Here is a 24764-nt window from a genome sequence, read left to right as displayed (position 1 = left end):
AACAATTTGATTCATGAAGGTTACACCCCATTCATAATCCATGAGATTACTAACTCCATAGTGAAACTGAACCATAATTGGATATTCCGGGATGATGCCACAGATTGAGTCATGAACTCAATGCCGCCCGTATTGGCCTCTACTCGATTCTTATAGTGACATGTATTAACTGCAACCCAAAAGACATACATGCAAACAATATTCAATTCGCTCCAAACTAATTAATCTAGGTTGGTTGAATATTTAATGCATACATAAATCTAATTATTGTGACAACTTGAATTTAGCAACAAGATTACTAGGAACTTAAACCGGTTGTCCAAATTATCTTATTAGGCGTGATTTTTAATTACATATTCCCAATTAAACATGCAATATAGGTGATCAAAACAAATAGAATAATCAAATAGATTAAATAATAAGCAAACATATAAATATTGGAAGCAACTCAATAATTATAGAACGAATTAAAAGCATCCTAAATATAATACTATATAATTATTAATAAAATCCTAGGCATGATACTAACAAAATTAATATAAAGCCTAAACATGATACTAATAATTAAAAATAACGATCCTAAACATGATGCTAGTAAGAGTAAACATTGTAGAATTAATTAAACAAAAGAATAATCAAATCTAGCTACTTACTTCGATTGCGAAACCTTACAACTACATCATGAATAAACGGTAATTAACTTCAATAATAAATCGAAATATACTAAATTAAATTAATTGAAGAAAACAAATTAAATCAAGTTTAGATTGAAACCCTCAGGGTTTATGATCAACCTTTCACGCCGTGGACCGCCGATAGAGCTTCGGGTGAAGTATTGATGTCTAGGAGCACTCGGAGGAGGAATTTTGAAAGATTATGAGAAAGAGATTGAGATGTCTAGAGCATAAGAGAATATGCGAGCATAAAACGGTGCTTGTGACCCTCGAAAGGCCACGATATTTATATAAAAATAGACGGGAAATAGCTAAAAATTAAATCGCCTAAATCAGAAAGACCATGCGCCATCTCGGGATCATTGAGTGGCGATGATTTGCATCGCGCCACGATACAATGCGTCGCGACGCGATGCAACTTGGCGCGACACGATGCAAACGTCGGCTACGTCGCCACGCGCCAGATTACTTCTTTTTGAGTTTTATTGAAATTAGTCTTTGTACGTCCTGGTATACAAAAATTCATCTTTTTCAATACAATTTTGAACACGCGTAGACCTTTAGAAGATTATTTCAAACTCAAATTAATTTATGATTTAGATAATTTTTAGAAAATTGAGTTGGAAAATAAGATTAAGAATGAAAATAAGAATTAATATTAAAATTAATGGATTGGGCTTAAGATTAAAATAAATGTGGGCTAGAAAAGTTAGATTAAATGGGTTTTAAAATAAAATTATGTACTCCTTTATTCCAATACTAAACCCGAACCATATGTCAATGAAAGGCAACCCTCATCATCGGGTTTCAGTCGGAGAGACATTTTTAGGTGTCTACATGATCTGATTTGATCTAGTCCAATCCGATCTGATTTGTTCTGGTTTGATTAGATATGATCTGATTGTCTGATTTGACAAAATTTTGACCGTATGTGTACGGCAATCTATAAAGAAAAAATACATTAAGTGGGATCTTGTTAGATTCGTAATAATGTGTATTTTATTAAAGTGTATTTTATTAAAATGTAATTTTATACTTTTTTTCATTACGAAATTAAAGATATTTAGCGATAAAAAATCGCACATAAAATGATGATATGTTCTTAACTTAACTAATTTTTTCTGAAATAAGTAAAAATAAGTTAAATTAAACAAGACCTTACATGACACATGTCGACATCTGATTGGTAAAATAAATTTCAAAGAAAAAATAAAAAAAAATTACCTAATTAATTTAAAAAACCACCCCCACTTGCCAACCACCCTCCACGGCCGCCAACCACCCTCCCCCTCCCTCTTGAACCGCCGACTCCCCTCCCCCCTCCCCAGAACCACCAAATACCCTTGAAAAAACCCTTCCCCATCCTGATCCTGACCTCCCTCCCCTTCTACCACCATGTTTTTGTTAGGTTTTCAAGTAATTCTAGAGCAAGAACTACTATAATAATTGTGGGAACAAAACCTAAAAGTGTATAATCAATATCAAATTATACAACAATCCTAATACAATCAATGTATTACAACTAAACACCAAAATATCACAATATTTCAGAAATTACAAAGAAAACACTAGTGTGATAGATAATAAACTTGCCTCTACTCCAAGCCTTAGAAAACGAACATGAACATGAGAAAAACCGGTGACCGCTTGAGTCTCAATCCTTGATACACTGTCAAAGGCGTATGAATACTTTCCTAAAGGGATTAATTTCCCCCACACGGTGCTTGGGTTATACCAGAAATTCCCTTTGAGATACAATTGACAGCCCTTTTCGTTCTTAGCACAAAGAATCGAAAACAAAGATGAATGATTCTCAAAGAAGGCTAAAATTAAGAAGATTTCTCACAAAAGTTTGCAAGAATTTTGAGAGAAATTATGGAGAATACCGTTTTGGAGAGAATGAGAGATTAATTTTCTATATGATTTCGAGCCTTTAATAAAGACTTAACCGTCAGAAAATCGCGAAAACAGATGGGCGCGGGCGCTCCACCAGGAGGAGCGGGCGCTCCTCAAGGTGGAGCGGGCGCTCTACCAGGAGAAGCGGGCGCTCCTCAAGGTGGAGCGGGCGCTCCACCAGGAGGAGCGGGTGCTCCTCTTCTGAAATCCCAAATTTCTGATTTTCCAGAAATTTGACGCGATTTTGTCGCGATTTAGGCGCGGGTCGCGCCTAATAGTGGCGCGGGCGTGCCACCAGGAGGAGCGGGCGCTCCTCCAAATTTTTGCCAGATTTATAGAAACTCATCGCGGTTTAGGCGCGGTTTCATCGCGGGTCGCGCCTAGCTAGCGCGAGTGTGATAAATCAGTAGAGCATGCTCCACTCCGACATTATAAGTAATCAACAATCCTCCCCCATTTAGAGTGTCCCTTTAAACATTCTCCAATTCTATCATTTAGCCACATCTCATGCATCAATTTTAATGTCCCTTCGGATTGAATTAACACCTAGTACAACACACTTAACGATGATCATATCCCATGATTTCCATATGGATTGAATCACACAGATATATCCAACCATTCGAAGGTGAAGTACACACAAGATAAATCGAATTAATCATCACTTGACACTTTTAAACAACCATGTGTCCGTATCTTTCATAAGTTCATCAAAGTCTATATGTCCGTCTAGACTTCTTGAAGCGGCTAAACTTCGAACTTATATAGGTAGGTTCTCATATACGTAAATGTGCTCTTGTGAAAAAACACTTACATTTAGAGCTTCTCAACTCTAAACCTTTGAGAACTTTAAAAGACGCTACCTAGCACATCACAAGTACCATAGCAATGTTGGTCATCATACATTGCTAACAAACAACAAAAATGTAATTTAACCACATTGAATCTAAGAATTGATGTTTCTTCAAGCGTTAGATTGGGTTTCACAAATTCGTGTTTTTGGACATAAACCCATTCCATTCATTGCAAATATGATGGAATGTCTTGGCATTGCTTTAGTAAAGCAATCCGCCAAATTCAATTTTGTTGGTACATAGTCAAGACTTATGATCCCATCACTGATAAGCTCTTTCACTAGGCTATGCCTTAGTGAAATATGCCGAGACTTACCATTGTAAACTTGACTATAAGCCTTTATCAACGCCGAATTTGAGTCACAATGGATTGCCACCGGTGGCATTGGCTTTGACAATAAAGGCAATTCTAGCATGAGATTCCTCAACCACTCAGCTTCCTTACTAGCTGAAGCAAGAGCAATGAACTATGCTGCCATAGTGGAATATAATCAGCGATGCAAGTTTGTTTCTTGGAAGACCATGATATGGCACCTCCCCCAAACATGAATACCTAACCACTTACAGAAGAGTCATCCTCTTTGTAAGTGATCCAACTAGCATCCGAAAATCCTTCTAAAATCGAAGGAAATCCACTATAAGATAGACCATAGTCTAATGTACCCTTAAGGTACCTCAAGACCCTTCTTATTGCAAACAAATGCTGTGCACTCGGGTTACTAGTATATCTACTTAGTTTTCCCACAGCCAATGCAATATCCGGTCTTGTACTAGTCATGGCATACATCAAGGATCCAATTATCCTTGAATATTCCAATTGGGAAATCGTTTTCCCTGAATTCTTAGCCAATTTGACATTAGGTTCCATGGGGGTATTCACGGGACACTTATCAAACATATTGAACCGTTTGATCATTTTCTCAATATAATGAAATTGATTTAAAATAAGTCTTCCATTGTCCCGAATAATCTTGATGCCTAAAATGACATCCGCCTCCCCCAAATCCTTCATCTGGAAAGATGAGGATAAGAATTCCTTGGTCAATTCTACTTGTTGTAGACTTGTACCAAAGATAAGCATATCATCAACATATAGACAAATGATGACACCATGACCTTTGTCATCAAATTTGCTATATATTACATTTATCAGCTTGATTCACTTTGAATCCAAAGGACAAAATCGTGTCATCAAATTTCCGATGCCACTGCTTTGGTGCTTGTTTAAGTCCATACAAGGACTTAACCAATTTACACACCTTACTTTCCTGTCCTTCCAAAACAAACCCTTCGGGTTATTTCATGTACACTTCTTCCTCTAGATCTCCATAAAGGAATGCCGTTTTGACATCCATTTGATGATTCACTAGATTATATACCGAAGCCATTGCAATTAACAACCTTATCAAGGTTATTCTTGCAACCGGTGCATAGGTGTCAAAATAATTAACACCATGCTTTTGCTTAAAGCCTTGGATAACTAATCTGGCTTTAAATTTCACTATGGAGCCATCCGGTCTCCTTTTCCTAGTGAAAATCCACTTGCAACCAAGAGGTTTGCAACCGGGAGGTAAATCCTCTAAGACCCAAGTATTATTTCCCATGATGGAATCCATCTCATCATTTATAGCCTCTTTCCAAAATGCAATATCTTGGGAAGATATTGCTTCACTATAAGTCTTTGGGTCACTATCCACATTGAAACAATATGGAGTAGTAGAACTAAGGATATCCCGAGAACCTTCAACTAGGTAGATTATAAAATCATCACCATAGCTCTTAGGTCTCCTATCCCTAGTACTTCTCCTAACCTGAGGAGTTTCAACATTCTCTGCATCGAATGTTTCTTCATGAGGAGGTTCAAGTTGTACATCCAACTCTACTATCTCCCTATCATTGGCACTTATTTGTAGATCTTTCGGTCTACTCATTGATGAAAACCGATTTTCATAAAAAATTGCATCTTTAGACTCTATACCGAATGAACCGATATATAGTCATTTTGTTCTATTACATAGAACCTATAGGTTTTGCTAAATTCAGCATAACCTATAAAAATGCATTCCAAGCCCTTTTCACCGAGCTTTCTCTTCTTGTTGCCGGGCACTCTTACAACTACCCTACAACCCCAAACCTTGAGATATTTCAAGTTTAGCTTTATTTTGTACCAAAGTTCATAAGGAGTAGACTATTTTCCCTTTGTGGGAACCCGGTTAAGAATGTGACATGCTGTCAACATTGCTTCACCCCAAAACCCTTCACTCAAACCTGAGTAAGATAACATGGAATTAACCATTTCTTCAAGGGTTCTGTTTTTCCTTTCAGCTACACCATTTGATTGTGGGGCATAACTAGCTGTAGTCTCATGAATTATACCCAAAGATTGGAAATATGCTGGATCATAGTATTCCCCCCCTTTATCAGTTCTTATTCTCTTAATAAATGATACTACTTGCAATTCCTCTTTTATAAATATCAAACTTTATTAAAGCTTCATCTTTGGAATGCAAAAGATACACATAACAAAACCTAGAATAATCATCAATGAATGTAACCATGTATCTTTTGTTCCCCAAAGAAGGAGTATTATGAAAATCACACAAGTCACTATGGATTAGTTCTAAAATGTTAGAACTTCTCTCAACTCTCTTAAATGGAGTTCTAGTGATCTTGTTCAACATGCAAGTAGAACACTTATTAGGAGAAATATCACAACATGGAATCAAATCTTGTTTTGACATGAAAAGCATTTTATTGTAATTCACATGTCCTAATCTAGAATGCCACAAGTCAAACAAATTTAAATCAACATGATTATCACTTGCTTCAACATTCAAACAAACATCATCAAATACATACATGTCTTTCAAAGAAAGCTTAAATAATCCATTACATAAATAACAACGACCTATGAAATTTGTTCCTCTAGTAATAATACACCTATTAGCTTCAAACACTAGTTTATAGCCAAGACTATTCATGGAAGGTCCTGATACAAGATTCCTACTAAAATCTGGAGCATACAAAACATCCCTAAGAATGATTGCATTCCCCGAACTAAACATTAGTTCTTCTTGTCCTCTACCAAGGACCTTGATGGTTGAATTGTTCCCCTTAAAGAGATCTTCTCCATCACCAACCTTGTGAAAGGTTTTGAACCAATGCCTCATCTTGCATACATGTCTAGAAGCCCCCGAATTAATCCACCATGAGTCATCATCCTGCACCATTAAAATGTTAGGATCCATTGTATTTAAATCCAAATCGGAATTAAATTCAACCTCATGAATTGGATTACCTTTAGTGGGTGGGTCCTTGCTAGTGCTAGCACGGCCCTCCTTGGCTTTCTTCATCCTTTTCTTGTAAGAAAGACAGTCCTTCTTGCGGTGACCAACTTTACCGCATTCCCAACAAGCAAACTTGTTATTGTTTGCTTGCTTCTTGGACTTTCCCTTGAAAGAGTTATTATTCTTCCTCTTTCCACTAGTGGAAGCCCAGTTTTTCCTTCCTCCACCAAATTAATGGTAAATGAGCTAGGATTCCCATCCTTAGCATTTTCCATGACTCTTATCCCTTCTTCAACTTCAAGATGGGTGGTCAACTCGGATAAAGACATGTCCTCTTTCTTGTGTTTAAGCTCATGCTTAACACTTTTCCAACTAGAAGGTAACTTGTCAATTATGCTTGAAACAACAAATAATTCATCCATAGATATACCATGTTTTTTCAAGTTCCCATAGATTCGTTGTAATTCATGAAATTGGTCCATTATGGACCGACCATCAACAAACTTAAAATTATTAAAATTACTTACTAAAACTTCTTACTTGAAGCATCTTCAGCCATATATTTGCCTTCTAAGGACTCCCAAAGCTCCTTAGCCGACTCAACATTTTGATAAACATTAAATAAATCATCCTCCATACCATTCAATATATGACCACGACAAATAAAGTCATCGTTGTCCCATTTCGACCTTTCCCGAACATTTTCCAAGGATTCATTCTCATGTTCACTAGGCCTTGGAGTACTAATGACATAGGCTACATTCAAAGATGTAAGAAGAAAGTACATCTTCTTATTCCATCTTTGAAACTCCACACCGTCAAACTTCTTGAATTTTGACAAAGTTTGTGGTCAATTCTTTCACACTAGACATGCTTGCTCTATTTAATCCCTTTAGATTGTTAGGTTTTCAAGTAATTCTAGAGCAAGAACTACTTTAATAATTGTGGGAACAACCTAAAAGTGTATAATCAATATCAAATTATACAACAATCCTAATACAATTCAATGTATTACAACCAAACACCAAAATATCACAATATTTCAGAAATTACAAAGAAAACACTAGTGTGAAAGATAATAAACTTGCCTCTACTCCAAGCCTTAGAAAATGAACATGAACATGAGAAAAACCGGTGACCGCTTGAGTCTTAATCCTTGATACACTGTCAAAGGCGTATGAATACTTTCCTAAAGGGATTAATTTCCCCCACACGGTGCTTCGGTTTTCCGGAAATTCCCTTTGAGATACAATTGACAACCCTTTTCGTTCTTAGCACAAAGAATCGAAAACAAAGATGAATGATTCTCAAAGAAGACTAAAATTAAGAAGATTTCTCACAAAAGTTTGCAAGAATTTTGAGAGAAATTATGGAGAATACTGTTTTAGAGAGAATGAGAGATTAATTTTCTATATGATTTCGAGCCTTTAATAAAGACTTAACCGTCAAAAAAAATCGCAAAAACAGATGGGCGCGGGCGCTCCTCTTCAGAAATACCAAATTTCTGATTTTCTAGAAAGTTGACGCGATTTTGTCGCGATTTAGGCGCGGGCCGCGCCTAATAGTGGCGCGGGCGCGCCACCAGGAGGAGCGGGCGCTCCTCCAAAGTTTTGCCAGATTTACAGAAACTCATCGCGGTTTAGGCGCAGTTTCATAGCGGGTCGCGCCTAGCTAGCGCGAGCGCGATAAATCAATAGAGCACGCTCCACTCCGACACTCTAAATAATCAACAGTTTTCGACCCCCCCTTCCCCTGTCCTTTTTCCGCCCCTCCCCTCGATTTCGGCCCCCTCCCCTCCCCCTTGTCAGCGCACACACTATCAGTGTTTCGGTAATGGGTGTGGTGGTTTAGAGGTGATGAAAGAGGGTTGAAGAGGGGCGGCGACCGGCGCAGAGGAGCAGGGGTCTAGGCGCGGCGGCGAAGGGCCTGGTCTGGGTCGATGATAGGGGTGGGGAGGTGGTTGGGGATGGTGGTGGTGGTTTTAATTTTCTTTACATTTTAATTATTTTTAAAAAATGTTAGTTTTATAGTGGTTAATTAATGTTAATTAGTAATAATCATTTCCTTAAAAAAATTAAAATTAAAAATCACGTTCTGACACATGTAAAAAAAACTTAATAAAAAAAATTACCTACTTAACCGGGTACAGGTCACTTGAGACCATTTAACGCGGATTGACATTAAGGGTGGGATTATTAAAAAATAATTGAATGTTGGGATTATTTTGGGCGGATGAGACAAAGGTCTAATTATTATGGGAAATTTTCTTTATTATTGTGTCTATTTAGCCACCCTAATAATATTACCTTACTATTTTAGAAATGATAACTTATATTAATACTTTGCCATTATTTTTTGTTACACGTATTATATGTTATTTCTTAGGAAAAATTGATTATAGAAATCTCAATTTTGCTCCATTTTCTTCTTTTAATAATCTCAACTTTGAATTATTCAGGAATTATTCCAACTTTGGGGGTTGTCTACTTTCTTCAATTGAATAGGTTTTGTTTAAAAAATTTTCTTTAAATGACACGTGTCGTAAGTGAATTGGTTAAAAAAAATTTAAAAAAAAAACAAAATTAAATGGAAAAAAACCACCAGCCAAACCCCTGACCACTGAAACCTTGACGCCGGCCGGCTGCCGCTATTCCCCCTCTCCCTGCGCCGGTTTAAATAAATGTGAAATGAAGAAACTTTAATAACCAACCACTACAGTTCCCAATTTCTTCCAACACCAGAAAAGAAATTATGAATTTCTTCTTCCAACCATTTGTATTTAGGAGTGATTAAAGAGTGTCCCACGTCTACCCAGATCGCCAACTAACTTGTAAGTTGTAATCCACTTCACATTTTTTTGATTTTTTAATTTCTGGGTTCGTTGCGGCAAATTGTCGAACACCTTGTATTCAAGTTCAATTTTGTTGAAAATGTAGAAAACCCAGTTGAAAAAGGGGAGAATTTGAGGTATAAAAATGGTGGATTGGTTAAACAAATCTTTAAAAAGCCAATTCAATTAGTCGACCAGATAATAAAGGCAGTAGATGAAGCTGCTTCGTTTAAGCAGGAGTGTTTGAAGTTTCGGGGAGGGGGAAAATCGGAGACGGGTGCGGTGGTAGAGGCGCGACGGGCCGGCGCGGAATGGGCAGCGGGCTTGGTGGCAAGCTGTTGTTAAGGTAGGATGGTGGGGAAGGGGAGGGGGGCTGGTGTTTTCTGTTCTTTGGGTTTTGTTTTTATTTATTTTAATTTTTTTTTAATTTTTTGGACTAATCAGGACTTGACACGTGTCAAGTACTCTAAATAACCAAAATAACCCGTGCTGTATGACGGGTAATCGGCCATAACCCCCTTGGGAGTTTGGATTGGGTATGGGCGTATGGGCGAGGGGGTATGAGCTTATTTTTGTCATCAATCAGTATCTCTAAAAGTCCAAAACAGTACAGCTTTCCTAGTTCTTCTTCATCATTCTTCTTCATCTATCATCTTTCACATCAGCAGTAGTGATACCACCAATCACCAAACGCAAATTCTTTCAATTACAACCCAAACCCCCAAATTCTATGTGCTTCAATTTTTATCCAAGATGAAGAATTAATTGGTTTGAAGCAAATATTAAGCAGAAAGTTGGACAAAGTAAGTGATAAAATGGTGGTGAAGCAGCAGCTTATGGCATCAAAAATTGGCATTGATGGCGGAGGATTACTTCCATTGTTAGCTGTTCCTTCTTCTGTCCGCTCAAATCCCACTTTGCCCAGACGCCAATTTTCTCTCTCATGTAATAATTCTCTCTCCTTTTTCTTTTGAATTTCATGTTTTAATTGCTGTTTAATTTTACTGTGTTTTTGGATACTTAATACTAGTAATCTCTTTGTTTAAAGCTCAATTGCCTCAAACCTATCAAAGTTTTGCTTTTGTATTTTTAACATGTGGGATTGTTTTATAACTGAATACGGTTTGTCTAACGTGCGCCCATGGGCACTTGTAAATTCGGCGAAGATAAACCCGATAGAAATTAGTTTAAATAGGGGAATGGTGAACCCTGAATAAAAAAGGGAAGTCATTTTGGTGTACAAAGAATATGATTTGGTTAGAAAAAGATGAGGTGTGCCATTTATTGGTAAATGCGCAGAATAGCGTGTTAATGTTTTCATAATGCAGATTAGACAACTGCATTCATGATTTTCTAATGGTTCATTCACTAAGGCCTTGTTTGGTTTGATGTAAAACATTTTCAATGGAAAATTAGTTTTATGGAAAAATATATTTTCAAGTAAAAGCACAATTGCAAATTAGTTTTCCTTAGTTTGGTTGTATACGAGGAAAGTTAAAGAAAAATCAAAAATAGGAATGGGAATGTGAGGATAGATAAAAGGGAAGTAAAAGGGAGGTAAGGAGGAGGGATGAAAATGTGCTTCCCTTGTTTTGTAAAGGAAAACGTTTTTTATCGTTAAGGATGCAATTATCCACCGTTGGGAATATTGTTTTCCACCCCTTCACAAACCTAACAAAGGAAAATGGAAATAAAAGGGAAAATCATTTTCCATGAAAACATTTTACATCAAACCAATCAGGGCCTAAGTGTCTTTCCTGCCTTGATTTTGTTGACGCACTAGTGATTATGCAAAGTCTCGGTCATAAATCTGATGCATGAGCATAATTGGAACTGAAAATCCTTAAGACCATCCAACATGTTTGATATCTACAACCTAGTACATGGACAAAATGGACGCAGGTAAATAATTACTATCTTGCTGTATGCTCTACAACATTTAAACATAGCATCTTCACATGTGAATATCCGGATTTAACTTTTAAGAGGTGTTGGTAGACTTCGAGTAATGAAGTTTCGGGTCAAGTATCTCTAAAGGAAAATTAAGTAAGAGCATAATGTTAATGTTAGAAATGACTCTTGTGACTTGTGAGTGATCATTTCTTGTTTACCTTTGTTCATTCTGCCTACTATTCTCCTCTTGTAGGTGACTCAAAAATTTTAAGCTACCCTTTATAAACACTTTAGGAATTTTTGCTGCCTAAAAATTCAACAAAACCATCAGCTTTGGGATCCTAATAGATTTTGACATTACCGAATTCTTGGGCCTTGTTTATCAATTTGATATCATTGTGCAGAAGGTAGTATATTCAATTAGCACTTAGAAGACTTTACTAGTAACTAGTAAGCTGGGTTAGTAGGTTTGCTAGCCGTAACCCCCGTAAGTAGACTATATAAACGGTGTTTGGTGATTAGTAAAATAATAACTACGTGGTCTACGCCGGCTTTCGCTTTTGAAATCCAGAAACTGAAATGCTGGAAGAATGAGCGTTTGCAAATTAGCATACTTGGGACCAATATACATAGTAAATATTCTCTCAATCTAGTTTTGTCTATGGTAGGTGATTGCTTCCATAGCTGTCCTATGTTCTCTCCACTCAATTCCCTCTTTACCCACATGCCTCTATCTCATATAATTTCTCTCTCCTCTTTCCCTATTTTCTAACGTGTACATTTTTCCTGCTCTTGAATTGATCTATGAGTTGGGATTCAATTTTACTTTTTGTTTTGAGGATATTTCTTTAGTTGGTGTTGAGGTTATTCTTATGCTAAAAAAGGTTTCTTGTGCTAAATATGTAATCATCCCTTTTTTGCTTCTTGAATCTTGAGTAGGAATTAGCTTTTTGTTCTACACCTAATTATTTAATCGAGCTTATGAGATTGTAATAGATGATTTGAATAATTAGGGGTTACATTATGTTGGGTTGGTGAAGGATGTGTTAGCCTGAACAACCTGGTTATTTGGTGAGGCTATTGTAGAAAACAAGGGAATTTCTCGATGGTAACCCTTCGGTTCTTTAACCAAAAAAAAAAAAAAAAAACCCCTTCAATTATACATGAACATGTGGCTTAATAAAGGTTATTTCCTTTATAAATTGTTTTTCATTTGTGTCTCTTTAAAAAACCTGAATGAAATAGGATTTCAATGAGAAATGAAGGAATAACAATTTTTTCAATGGAAACTTATGTCATTTTATTTTTTTAAGAACCTTAATTAGTTTGAAAACAAACCTTTTAGCCAATTTTTAGAACGGAAAAAGTTATTAATATCACATTTTCAAGTACAACTAAAATCACAGGGTTACCAATTGAGAATTAAAATTAAGTTTGGTTACCAAAGAGAAAATCCAAAACATATGATTATTGTACTTCAAGTAGTTCTGATCCAAAAAAGTTATTAATATCATGAATTATGTTATTAGAACAATAGAGTTGTTTTTTTTTCAAGTAGTTCTGATGCTAAATATATGGCTCTTATTATGGTTATTGTTAAGAGCGATTAATCAAATTTGCACGAAAATAAGGAAGTTAGCTATAACCAATTATCAAATGTGTTTGAAAAATTAACTACCAGCTTGTTATCCAAGTACTCCATCCAATCTCGAAAGTTTGACTTGCTTTATGTTTTGGTCTGTCTAGAAAGCAAGACTCAATTTTACTTTATTCTATTTTTGGCAATCTCCTATTACTAGTTAACCCCCCTTTACTCCACAGTTTATGCACCTTTCCAATTTACAATTACTCTCTTACATTATCCAATTCTTTCTTACACCTACCTACCTTTTTACTCCAGCTCTTTTACTCTAATTACCTTTTTCATGCACCCACTCACTTTTTCTTAACTTTCCTGTAGACAAGAGTTGTACATTGTGAAATGGAGAAAGTAATCATATACTTGGGCTGTGTTGTCATGTAGACTTCACTTGCAAAAATTGAGTTAGTAGGCTTGTTGGGAGTATGTTGACAAAACCATCTAAAAGGTCTTTAGTATGTTAGCAATTTGACAACTACATTGGCTTTTACTTTTGAATTATAGTAATTGTCATGTTGATAGCTTATAGAAAGTGCTTTAGAAAATTAGCATATTGTGACATTCATGCTGATAAGTATTCACTCCATCAAGCACGTCAATTGCCATATTTAGGTGATCAAACATGCAAATTGTTCCCACTTTACCGATAGCAAAGTATTACTCCGTCAAAATGCTGAGTACCTCCTTAGCTTAGTTGGTATAGCATCTTTGCCTCATTTACTCATGGTTTCACTACCTTATATTCTCTTAACCTAGTATAAAGATGAAAGGAAAAAGTATTGGCAAAAATTACACCTGGTGACCAACTTTAGGGTGTGGCTATATATATTGAATTTGACTTCTACGACCCGTTGGATTTACACCAACTTGGCGAAAAGAACAAAATTTACATGAATAATATTATATTGGGACCTATTCGCCAGAAAGTTATTTTTTACCATTTAAAAATCCTTCTAAGCATTTTAAATAAAAGGTGAATATATATTTAATGAATTCAATCACCTAAATAAAATTTAAAAAATACCCCACCTAAGGTAAGTTTGTATGTGCTTAAAAAGTTCCTGTGTTTTAACTCATTGAAATTATCTTCTCACTTTTTATTTTAATTAAAATACTAAGATTTGTTTTAAAATGGCATCAAAAACAACTTTCTAGCAAATGGGTCGCACGCTGGTTTAAATATGTCAACTTTGTTTTTAGCCAGTAGGAACTATTTGATAATTGGCACAAGCTAGAGTCAATAAATTTAACACACCCCAAAGTTGGTGTCAATGGATGTACCATAAGTATATCATTAAATGTGTGTTGTGTTCTTGTTTGATTTATACAGAAAGACCCATGGTTACTCATAAAAGTTGGAAGATGCATAAATTCATAAAATCTTTGTCTGTTCCATTTTTTTGGTGGTACTTTTTATTTTTATCCATTCTTTTTGTTGGTTACACTTTTTCTTTTATCCTATTTTGGCAGACTTTCAGTGCATTAACTCATCTACAACCACTCTACTCTTTCTTAACAAAACCCACTTACAACACTATCTCTCCTACTCCTAATACACATATCCCACCTTTCACATTCCCTTTCCACCTCTCATTGGTCTATGGTATGCACATGAAGTATTACTAACATATAAAACCGAAGGCAGTCTTAACTGATAATCCTATCATAGTTTTGAAATTGTGAAAGGCCGTAATCTACTTTTTCCAACCTCTTGTATCTTCTCATGTGCATTCATTTTGTTTCTGTGGTTAGTTCAGTTGTCTTTGACATGTTGTGTGGTTGGAGGGTCGAGAAGGGTGTAAAAATAGTTGTAGAATATATTGGATAGGAGGATAATGTTATATTGTCTGCTTCTGTGTGTCTGTTGGCCCTGACTGTCATTACATAAGAGACATTTAAGGCTGTGAATATTGTTTGTTGTATTTGGTGATTTTCATTTTCAAAATGCCTGAGTTTTTTGAGTGTGACCATCAGTGTGTCCAAATGCCGATATGTACATCATTATAGGACACTCCTATATGCCATTATACAGTCAATCTTGGTAACGTTGATGATGTTTTAGTGAACTAAGGGCAATGTACATGTTTTGACTTTGGTCTTTAGTATCTATATTTTTTTGTATGAATATCATATTGAATGAAGAAGGGACCAGAATTTTCTAGAATTCGATAATATCTGACTGAAAGAGCTTGGTGAAGCAAGTGGAACTAATTCCATGTTTGAATGATGACCTGTTAAGAGATCAAACCTGTACCATGGCCTGTAGGTGTCTTTCTCTTCTGATATGGTCCGCTATTTACTTGAAATATTGTGTTTTTCTTGTCAGGACGTTATGTTTCTCCTTTTGCTGCTGAAATGGTGAGACTTAGTTTGTCCTTGCCTTTTGACTGTGTAATTGGTGGCATACCTATATTTTCTATACCGACTCTCATAAGTAACATTAATTTTTACTGAGAATCCTCAATTTGTGTTGACATATTCTTATACAAACCTAGTCTCTGGAATTCTAGGTTTTGGTATTTACACATTGATACACTAAATTAGGGATATTCTCAATGGTATCCCCCAACTTCTGCTACGCACCAATAGTAACCCCTTTTTTTTGGATTATACAAAATGACCTTAGTTAAAAATTTCATCCCACTCATAACCTTATTTCATTAAATATTAACTATGGTTATATTTATATTATTTTGAAAAAAAGAAAAATTTAAAATTTAATCACAACCCCCAATCCCCATTGATTCCGGCCAACCTCTCCTCCTTCCCCTCACTTTCCACCGTTCCGGCCAGCCCCCCTCCCTTTCCTCCTTAACCCCGCCGCGACCATCCACCGTCGGCTAAACCCTTAACCGGAAAAACCCTGATAGCCGTAGTAGGCAATTTCATTCCATATCCAATGGCTCGATGACAACGGAGTTCAGGTATGAAAACCTTACCGATTATGACATCTTGCCTTCAATGGATTGGAGAGAACAAGGAGCTGTTACAGGGATAAAGTACCAAGGCCAATGTGGTATGAAATTAAACTATAAGTTACTTTATATATATGCATTTTCTTAAAATTGATTTTTGATTTAGTCATTATGCTTAAAAATTACAGAGGGTTGCTGGGCATTTTCGGCGGTTGCGGCAGTAGAAGGACTAAATAGAATAAAATTTGGACAATTAATCTCACTATCAGAGGAAGAACTCATTGATTGTGTTCAAGAAGACGGTTGTCGTGGCGGTGATGTCTCGAAAGCTTACACATCCATCCAACAAACCCAAGGCATAACAACTGAAGATGAGTACCCTATCAGGGTCGGCCATTGCGTGGGAGGGGGATAGATCGGCGGCGCAGGGGAGGAGGCTGTGTCAGCCGCACTCCGGGGAGGGCTACTGGAGGGTTGGCGTGGGGGTTGAAGTTGGGGTGGGCTGGTTATTATTCTTTTTTTTTTTTTTAGTTTTTTTTAATATATATATATATATATATATATATATATATTTTCAAAGTTAACCATAGTTAGCTTTTTTTTTTAAATAAATAACACTCATTAATGTCATATGTGAGATAAATTTCATAATTAGGGTCATTTTGTATAATCCAAAAAAAGGGGGTTACTGTTGGTGCGTAGCAGAAGTTGGGGCTTACCGTTGAGAATATCCCAATTTTGATTGATGATAAATAAATGTTTTTTATGTTTTGAAGTAAAACACAAGGAAACAAGGAAGTTCAAATCAGTCTTCAGTCCAGTCCGAAGCCAGGCCTCAAATATTGGTGTTGGATCAAGTGACTTTGATGGAAGAGAGGAGTTTAATAGTCAGAATATAACTTCAAATGGCTCATCCACTGAAAGTTCCTCTCAAATGTAAGTATCAGTTGTCATTGTTGCAAGCTTGCAACCAATTAAGCTTTTATTTGTAATCTTTATGTCATAAAAAGTTTGTATCAGTTTTCGTTGTTGCAAGTTTGCAACCAAGTAAGCTGTTGTTTGTAGTCTGTATGTCATAAACAGTTGTGTTTATTTGAAAACACATATGACTGACATGCATCACCTAATAATAAATAAGCCTATAGTCCACTAACAAGGTGGTGAGGGAAGTAGGGTCGTACAATGTCTTTTTGATCCTATTATATATGCGGTCCAGTGTTTTGATGCTGGAATAATTGAAACTAAGACAATAATTGAATAGGGAATAATCAATACCAAGGCCTTGTTTGGTTGACAACATAAAATGGGAAAAGTGAAAATTCATGGAAATTGATAAGTTGGATAGTTGTTTGGTTGACATACAAAAGCAAAAATTGAGGAAGTGGGAATTCATGGAAATTTCAACTTCCTACAAAATATGAAAAGTAAATTACCAAGCCCCTTGGTTAATCAGGTTTCATGGGAATTTGAAACCCCCCCTCCCTTTGTCTTCCCCAATTCTTCACTTTCTCTCTCTACTTTCCAAACCCTAACTTCTCAACTTACATACTTTAAATCTCTCACCCTTTCTTCGTCTCTCAAATTCTCAAACTTTGTTAAATCTACTATCTTAATGCACTCTATTTTATCCTCGTTCTCTAAAGTCTTACAAGTTTCAAATATTCCAAAGAGATTAACTTTCAAGAATTCAAATATGGCACCAAAAAGATCAAAAATGGGTTTGAGAGTCCGAGATAACCACAATGGGAGATTCAACAAGACCCAGACTAGATTTTTAGGACATAGTCATCGACACTGCAGACTAAAGGGTACTTCTCGATCATTATTAGTTTTAAAAAGCATAAGGCACACAGAGAGCCTAGGCACTAGGCACAAAGTGCATGCACGCGCCTTCCATAAATGAGGCACCATTTTTTTTTTAATTAATTAATTTATTTATATACTGCTTTCTAAGTATTAAATATGTCAAAAAAAAAAAACTCAAATTTAATCTTTAAAACTGATTTACAATAAACTTTTTTATTTTTTTTTTTATTTTTTTTTGTAAATAAAAAAAACAATCAGAAAAGAGAGGGAGTTTAAAGTTGAAAGTTCTAGATCCTCTTAGAGGGTAAAAAAAAATTCATAATTGTCAATTAATTCCTACTCGTTTCATTCATAGAAATCCTTTAAATGATATGGAAATTGATGATGAGGTAAAAATGTTGTTTGCTCAATGTTTAGTTTGTCTTGTTACACTTTTTCCCTAATTACTTACAGTATGAATTTTTGAGCTCTTAAGTGTTGTGAAATCTAGAGGTGATGACATTACCTTGTACTTTAAACTAATGAATAGAAATATTAATATGAGTTTGAATGAGTTTGCACGAATTTTTGGCCTAAGCGATAATTTTATTCACAAATCGCTGCCCGAATATATCGTCATAAGAGAACTGTGACTCCCTCCATCATCTATATGCCACTCGAATCCACCACCTTGTCTCTAAGGTTTGGCACTGGTTTGCCGGCTTTACTATTTTTAGGAGGCATGAGCCTCAAAATGTTCATAGTGAGGAATTGGCCATTTTCGGTAGTTATGTTTACCGAACAACTAACCATACAAAATTAATTTTGCGCCCCAACTTGCAGTCCACCATAAGGAGATAGCTAAGGCACCTCACTGCTGTCCCATTTACTTGGGTGGCTTGATCACCCACATTGCTTGTGCTAAGATCGGTTTCGTTGAAACTGAGCATGTACTGGTCCCGGTCCTATCCAATTCGATCTAGCCTATTACAATAGTGTACATGGGTTTGTAATAACTGTACTCCTACAAAGCAATAAAAACTAAGCTAATTGCATCTAAGGATATACTAAGGTCTATCAAAGTAAATACAATTTCTCACTATCATTAGATTCCTCAAATGACTTCTTTATATCTCTGTGTAGGAGTCATTTTTACTCTATTAATAATTATGGCATTCCTCCAGACCCAAATGCTATAAATTGCTTCAGCCATAGCCATCAAATAAAATTACTAGTTGCACTAGTTTTTTTGGCAATCTTAATTGCAATATGCACTTCTTCTCTGAAAGACTTCATCTGCCTTATCACCTGCAACACATTGAGCAATTATTTCCAGACTTCAGCTGATGAGCTGAGAGAGAGCAAGAGAAGAACTAATGTTCAATGCTCCCTGGAGCCTGATCATATAACTGCAGCTTTGCACACATTCAATGCCCCAACTAGTGATTCTGTCTTTAGTGGGTAGTATAATATTCAGATAGTATTAATATGTGCGCATAACATAGTGTAGTTCAAGTTTTTTAATTATGTATATTAGATTATACTTGGGGAAAAAAAAACCTTCATGGCTCCTTGTTACTTTTTCTTACCTATATAGACAACTTAGGGGGTGTTTGATTGGGGCTTTTGGAATGGATTGGAATAATGTCAAATCCATTCCAATGTTCAGTCGGGCATTTAATGATGTGGAATATCATAATATTTGTATCTAACTCGATTCCAACCCCCTAAAATCTCATACCTAACTCACCCTCTTAAGATTCTAAAATCTAAATTCATACCATTATGTATGGGATCCCAATCCATTCCATTCTATTAGAGAGAGAATAGTGGGTGTATATTTTTAATTAGAAAGTAAGGGATGTGAGAGAAAAGTAACGAAAAATTTGAGAGTATGGACCATAAGATGAGAGATTTCATAATTAAAAAAATGTAGAAGATTTCCATTTGAAGGAGTATATATTAGATAATAGGTCACTCTTGCATTGAGCTCTTTAAACATATAAAATGTTTGATGCTAATCATGTATGGTCTCCTTTTCAGCTCTTCCGATCGGAGAGTATGCTGTTGTGACTCTTCTGCTATTCTTTGGCTTGAAGTCAATCAAAGATGCATGGGACCTTCCAGCAGATGATTCCAAAGATGAAAATAAAGATGGCTCTGAACTTGGTGAATATACTGAGGCTGAGGAGCTTGTGAAGGTGAATTTCAAAACACCGAATTTTATTTTCACGATACTTATAGATCGCATATTTTTATTCTTAAAAAAACATCGTAACTCTCACTTCTTTTTAAGCTTACTATTACCTCTGTCTCATTTGCACCATTTCTGAATTAATAAATTTATTGCTCTAGTACTGGACCCTTAGGCTCTCAAGTGAATCTCTTTGACTCCATTGTGTCCAATTAATTATATTTTCCTTCAAAGTTTCTAATTAGGACTTTGTTTGCTTGAACATAACAAATTAAATTCACTACTTTTTATTGGGTTTACCATTGTTTCGTTTACTTTGTTTAATCTATATCAAGTATATAGATTAGATCTTATAAATTTATTAGCCCCCTCCCTCCGAGGATTAACTTCACTGTAATGACACAATGGAGTTCTTGCTGCAAAACCAAACTTCTCTAATCATCCTACCCCCCCCCCCCCCTCCCTAAAAAAAATCCTAAAAGGTGAAAAAGTTGTAATGATAATCATTGCATTAGTGACTGAGCCTATTTTTACTGTGCAGGCTTCAAAACGACTGACAAACCCATTTGAAATTATGTGGAAGTCATTCTGCCTTGTGTTCTTTGCAGTGAGTATATAATCGATCGTAAGTAGCTGTATTTATAATAATTTCATTTTGCTGAAACATGCTTACACTTTTGTTTCTGAAGGAATGGGGTGATCGCTCAATGCTTGCTACCATCGCCCTTGGTGCTGCACAGGTACGATATAGAACTAGCATTCATATGTATAAACTTGTATGCATCCATAAGTTTTACAATTATATCTTAATTACTTAACTTTCAGTCTCCATGGGGCGTGGCAAGTGGAGCCATAGTGGGACACCTAGTTGCCACATCTGTTGCAATTCTTGGAGGAGCATTTCTTGCCAAATACATTTCTGAAAAGCTGGTAGGTCACTGAAATGTTTCTGCTGTTAAATTGTGCTATCTTGCTGCTCTTATTTATCATGCTCACTATATTTCCCTTTAGGTTGGCTACTTGGGAGGAGTCCTATTTCTTCTTTTTGCTGTAGCAACATTCTTTGGATTCTTTTAGTTCCTCGTGCCATAACAGAGTCGAAGGATATTTTCCAAGATATTATATTCAAAGTGTTTATCTTCAAAAAGGAAATCTTCAGAAGATTTGTTCCCCAGATCAGGAACTCCTCCCCACTGACACATTAGTTGGATCGTGCAAGTAGAATCTATCAGCTTTATAGCCAGCTTGGAAATGTTCATACAAGTTACGCCATGCCAATTCAGCTACAGAGCACCTTAAGTAGGAAATTTGACAAATTCCAATAACTAGGTAAACAAAGTGAAACCTGTGAAGTATAGGTATTCATTGTTACTAATAAAATTTTTGTGCCTTCCTATGTATGACATTTATTTAAATTGCCATCTTGCGACAACCATTTTTGTATACATAATGATTTACCATGAAAAAACAAATACTAAAGTGGTGTTCGGAAATGGGGGCAAATGCTTTGGCTAGAATGTCTGGTTTCAAGGTTTAGATCATGGCATAATCAATTTTAACTCATAATCACTTAAGTTGATACACGACGGTTGTGAGTTACATGAGAATGTGAAGGCCTTATTAGAGAAGCTTGGACAAGGGAAGAGATGATTAATACTTTGCCATTCCACTTGAACAGGGCGCAAGATTTATAGGTGAAAACTCTTGTTGATCAAAAGGAGGTCTGGTAGGAAGTTTGAGGTGGAAATCTGAGTCAGGCTTACTATTAGCTGGTCTCGAGACTAGCTGTAATACTTCCTCCATTCTATTAATATTGTAACAAGGATGAAATCACACATCTCAATTCACATTTTATATGTTAAATATCTATAATTCTATAAGCATAAAAATTATAAAAAGTTGATATTGTGTATGTATTTTACGAGACGAATCTAACAAGATCCCACATGAATATATTTTACTTATATAAGTCATAACATGTGGTCAAACAAGCATGATAAATAGTGCAAAAGTCCAGTTGTTGCAATATTATTAGAACGGAGGAAGTAATATGGTTCCTCACTCTCACTATTGATTTGTATTTTTTCATTTTTCAAAAACTAAATGTAGTCATTTTTTCTCTCTAACAGCCCACATTATCTCTCTATTTCCTCCCAAGAACACCATTATCAATCTTCAAAAAATTTAAGATCTCAAATTTTGTGTTATCAAAAACTACTAAATCATGGATATTCAACAAAAAAAATTCAAGGTGCAAACAAAGAGTTTTAATTTTTACTATTTTCTTCTATATTTCATAATACTAGAGAAAATTTGTTGAATAATTAGCGGCTATTTCACCAAATCACTTTAATAATTCACCAAATACCATCAAGGTTTCAAAATTCACCAAATGCCACCGAGTTTTAAAAAAATTCACCGAGTGCCATTAATGACTGACGGTCGTTTGGCCGTCAGTTGACCCCACCACTTGCCACGTGTCACCTTATGATTGGTCCGTTTTTTAAAAAAAATTATTAAACAAAAATTAAAAAAAAATAAAAAAAAAACCAAAAATATTTAAAAAAAAATTAAAAAAAAAAGAATAAAAAAAGAAAAGAAAACCACCAAATCCCCACCCACCACCCCACCCCTTCTACCACCCTCATCGGCAGCTAGGCCGCCCACCCCACCCTAAACCCCTCCCTGCCGCCGAAGAACGAAGCCCCTACCGCCGGCGACCCTCATCGGCAAGCGTGTCGACGGCCCTGCCCCTACCTCATTCCCTCTCCGTTATCTTTTCACCACCATTAAAACCCACGTTCAAGCTCGAAGGTAAGAACATAACATGCTCATTTCTTCACCATTTTCTACAAAATTACTATCAAAATGCTCACAGTCAAGAATGCAACAACATGGGACAAACAATTTCATCAAACAAGCATAACACGAGAAAGCCCCAAATCAATTTTTCAAAGGGGGTTTTCAAATTTTTCACAAATTTGCATGAAATTTGACAATGAAGCAAGGATTATACATGGAAATACTTACATTGCAATGAGAAGAAGAAATTACACACAAATTGCAAAGAAAACTAGCGGAATTTGAGCCAAAAAACGAGCACCCACGAATCGAAAAGGGTCGGGTTGTGTGGGTGGGTGGCCGGAAACGAAAAGGGGAGGAGAAGGGTGTTTTGGGTGGGGTGGCCGAAAAACGAAAAGGGGAGGGGAATGGGGTATTGGGTGGGGTTGCCGGAGTTGAAAAGGGGAGGGGAATGGCTGGGAGGCTGCCAAACTTTCGCTCTCCTCTTCGCTGTGCTTCTCCCTTCCCTTCCCCTTCCCGGCGGTAGGGGGCTGGCTCCCTAGCGGTTGACTATTTTTTTTTGTTATTTTAAGATTTTTTTTAAAAAATTGAACCAATCATATCATGACATGTGTCATGATTAAACCCTAATGACTAAACGGAGTTAACGGTCTTCAGTCATTAATGGCACTCGGTGAATTTTTTTAAAACTCGATGGCATTTGGTGAATTTTGAAAACCTTGATGACATTTGGTGAATTATTAAAGTGTTCAATGTCATTTGGTGAAATAGCCGAATAATTAGCTATTGAAGAGTATATTCATAATGTTCAGAACAAATTTGTGAATAATTAGCTATTGAAGAGTATATTCATAATGTTCAGATTAATACTAATTTTGCTCTAGTATTATAAAATATAGAAGAAAATAGTAAAATTACCTTTCTGTAAAGGTTATTATTACAGTTCTTTTTTTCACCTTGGATTTTTTTGTTGAATATCCATGGTTTAGTAGTTTTTGATACCACAAATTTGATATCTTAAATTTTTTGAAGATTGATAATGGTGTTTGTGAGAGGAAATAGAAAAAGAAAATGACTGCATTTGGTTTTTGAAAAATGAAAAAGCACAAATCAATAATGAGAGTGAGGAACATCAATGTTTATTTGATGCACCCTGGTACTAGGTGCACAACGTTTATGATATGAACATTTAATAAAAAAAAATATGAACACATTACAAATAATGAACATTTAGTAAAAAAAAATATTAACATGCGCGTTACCAAAAATGAATATTTAGTAAAAAAAAAATTATGAACATGCCACATAAAAAAATGGACATTAAGTAATAAAATATGAACATGTAATTTTAGTAATAAAAAACGAACGATTAGTAAGCTAGAAATGAATATGATCATGCCATATAAAATGATCATTTAGTAAAAAAAAAATAATGAACAATTAGTAATAAAATAATGAGCACGTAAAGACAATGAACATTACACATTATAGTTATAAAAATGAACATAAACATCCAATTTTATAAGTTCATATTTATAAAAAAAGTTCAATTTATATGCACTAAATGTTCAGTTTATATTACAAAAGTATTGAATTATATCGAATCAGACTAAATTCTTTCAAAAAATTGAAGTTCATTATAAAATAGTGTTGTGTTCATATTTAAAATTTCAATGTTTATTTTCAAATAATATATGTTCAAATTCGAGTAGTGTCATGTTCATATTTATTGATGCTCATTGTAAAATAGTGTAATGATTATATTTAAAAATTTCAATGTTTATTTTCAAAAATAATATGTTCAAATTCTAATAGTGTCATATTCATATTTTATATATTTATCTTCAGAAACTATAGTTTAAAATTTTATATATATAATTGTTAACGAAAAATAGATCATATTAATTCATTATAAATTCTTTTATGTTCATTATAATGTGCTAAATGTTCATTTGAAAAATACTAATTGTTCATTTTATATATCAAATTCCAATT

The 24764-nt window shown here is 35.4% G+C and overlaps 2 protein-coding genes across 2 annotated transcripts; both read left to right on the top strand.

Moving 5' to 3' along the window:
• Window positions 1-15683: 15683 nt before the first annotated feature.
• On the top strand, window positions 15684-16521 carry LOC110727376 (senescence-specific cysteine protease SAG12-like). The gene is made up of 2 exons (XM_021906941.1): window positions 15684-16089; window positions 16177-16521. Exons 1-2 carry the CDS (start codon window positions 15981-15983, stop codon window positions 16401-16403), a joined length of 336 nt encoding a protein of 111 aa, XP_021762633.1. The 5' UTR covers window positions 15684-15980; the 3' UTR covers window positions 16404-16521.
• Window positions 16522-19785: 3264 nt separating this feature from the next.
• LOC110727375 (protein PAM71-homolog, chloroplastic-like) lies at window positions 19786-21408 on the top strand. Its single transcript, XM_021906940.1, has 6 exons — window positions 19786-19974; window positions 20509-20574; window positions 20657-20707; window positions 20793-20897; window positions 20979-21044; window positions 21173-21408. Exons 1-5 carry the CDS (start codon window positions 19801-19803, stop codon window positions 21042-21044), a joined length of 462 nt encoding a protein of 153 aa, XP_021762632.1. The 5' UTR covers window positions 19786-19800; the 3' UTR covers window positions 21173-21408.
• The last annotated feature ends 3356 nt before the right edge of the window (window positions 21409-24764 follow it).

Source organism: Chenopodium quinoa, unplaced genomic scaffold, assembly GCF_001683475.1.
Source record: "Chenopodium quinoa cultivar QQ74 unplaced genomic scaffold, ASM168347v1, whole genome shotgun sequence".
In the NCBI taxonomy this organism is placed as follows: domain Eukaryota; kingdom Viridiplantae; phylum Streptophyta; class Magnoliopsida; order Caryophyllales; family Amaranthaceae; genus Chenopodium; species Chenopodium quinoa.
Note: the sequence above shows the minus strand (reverse complement) of the source record. Positions and strands in the feature narration are given on the sequence as shown.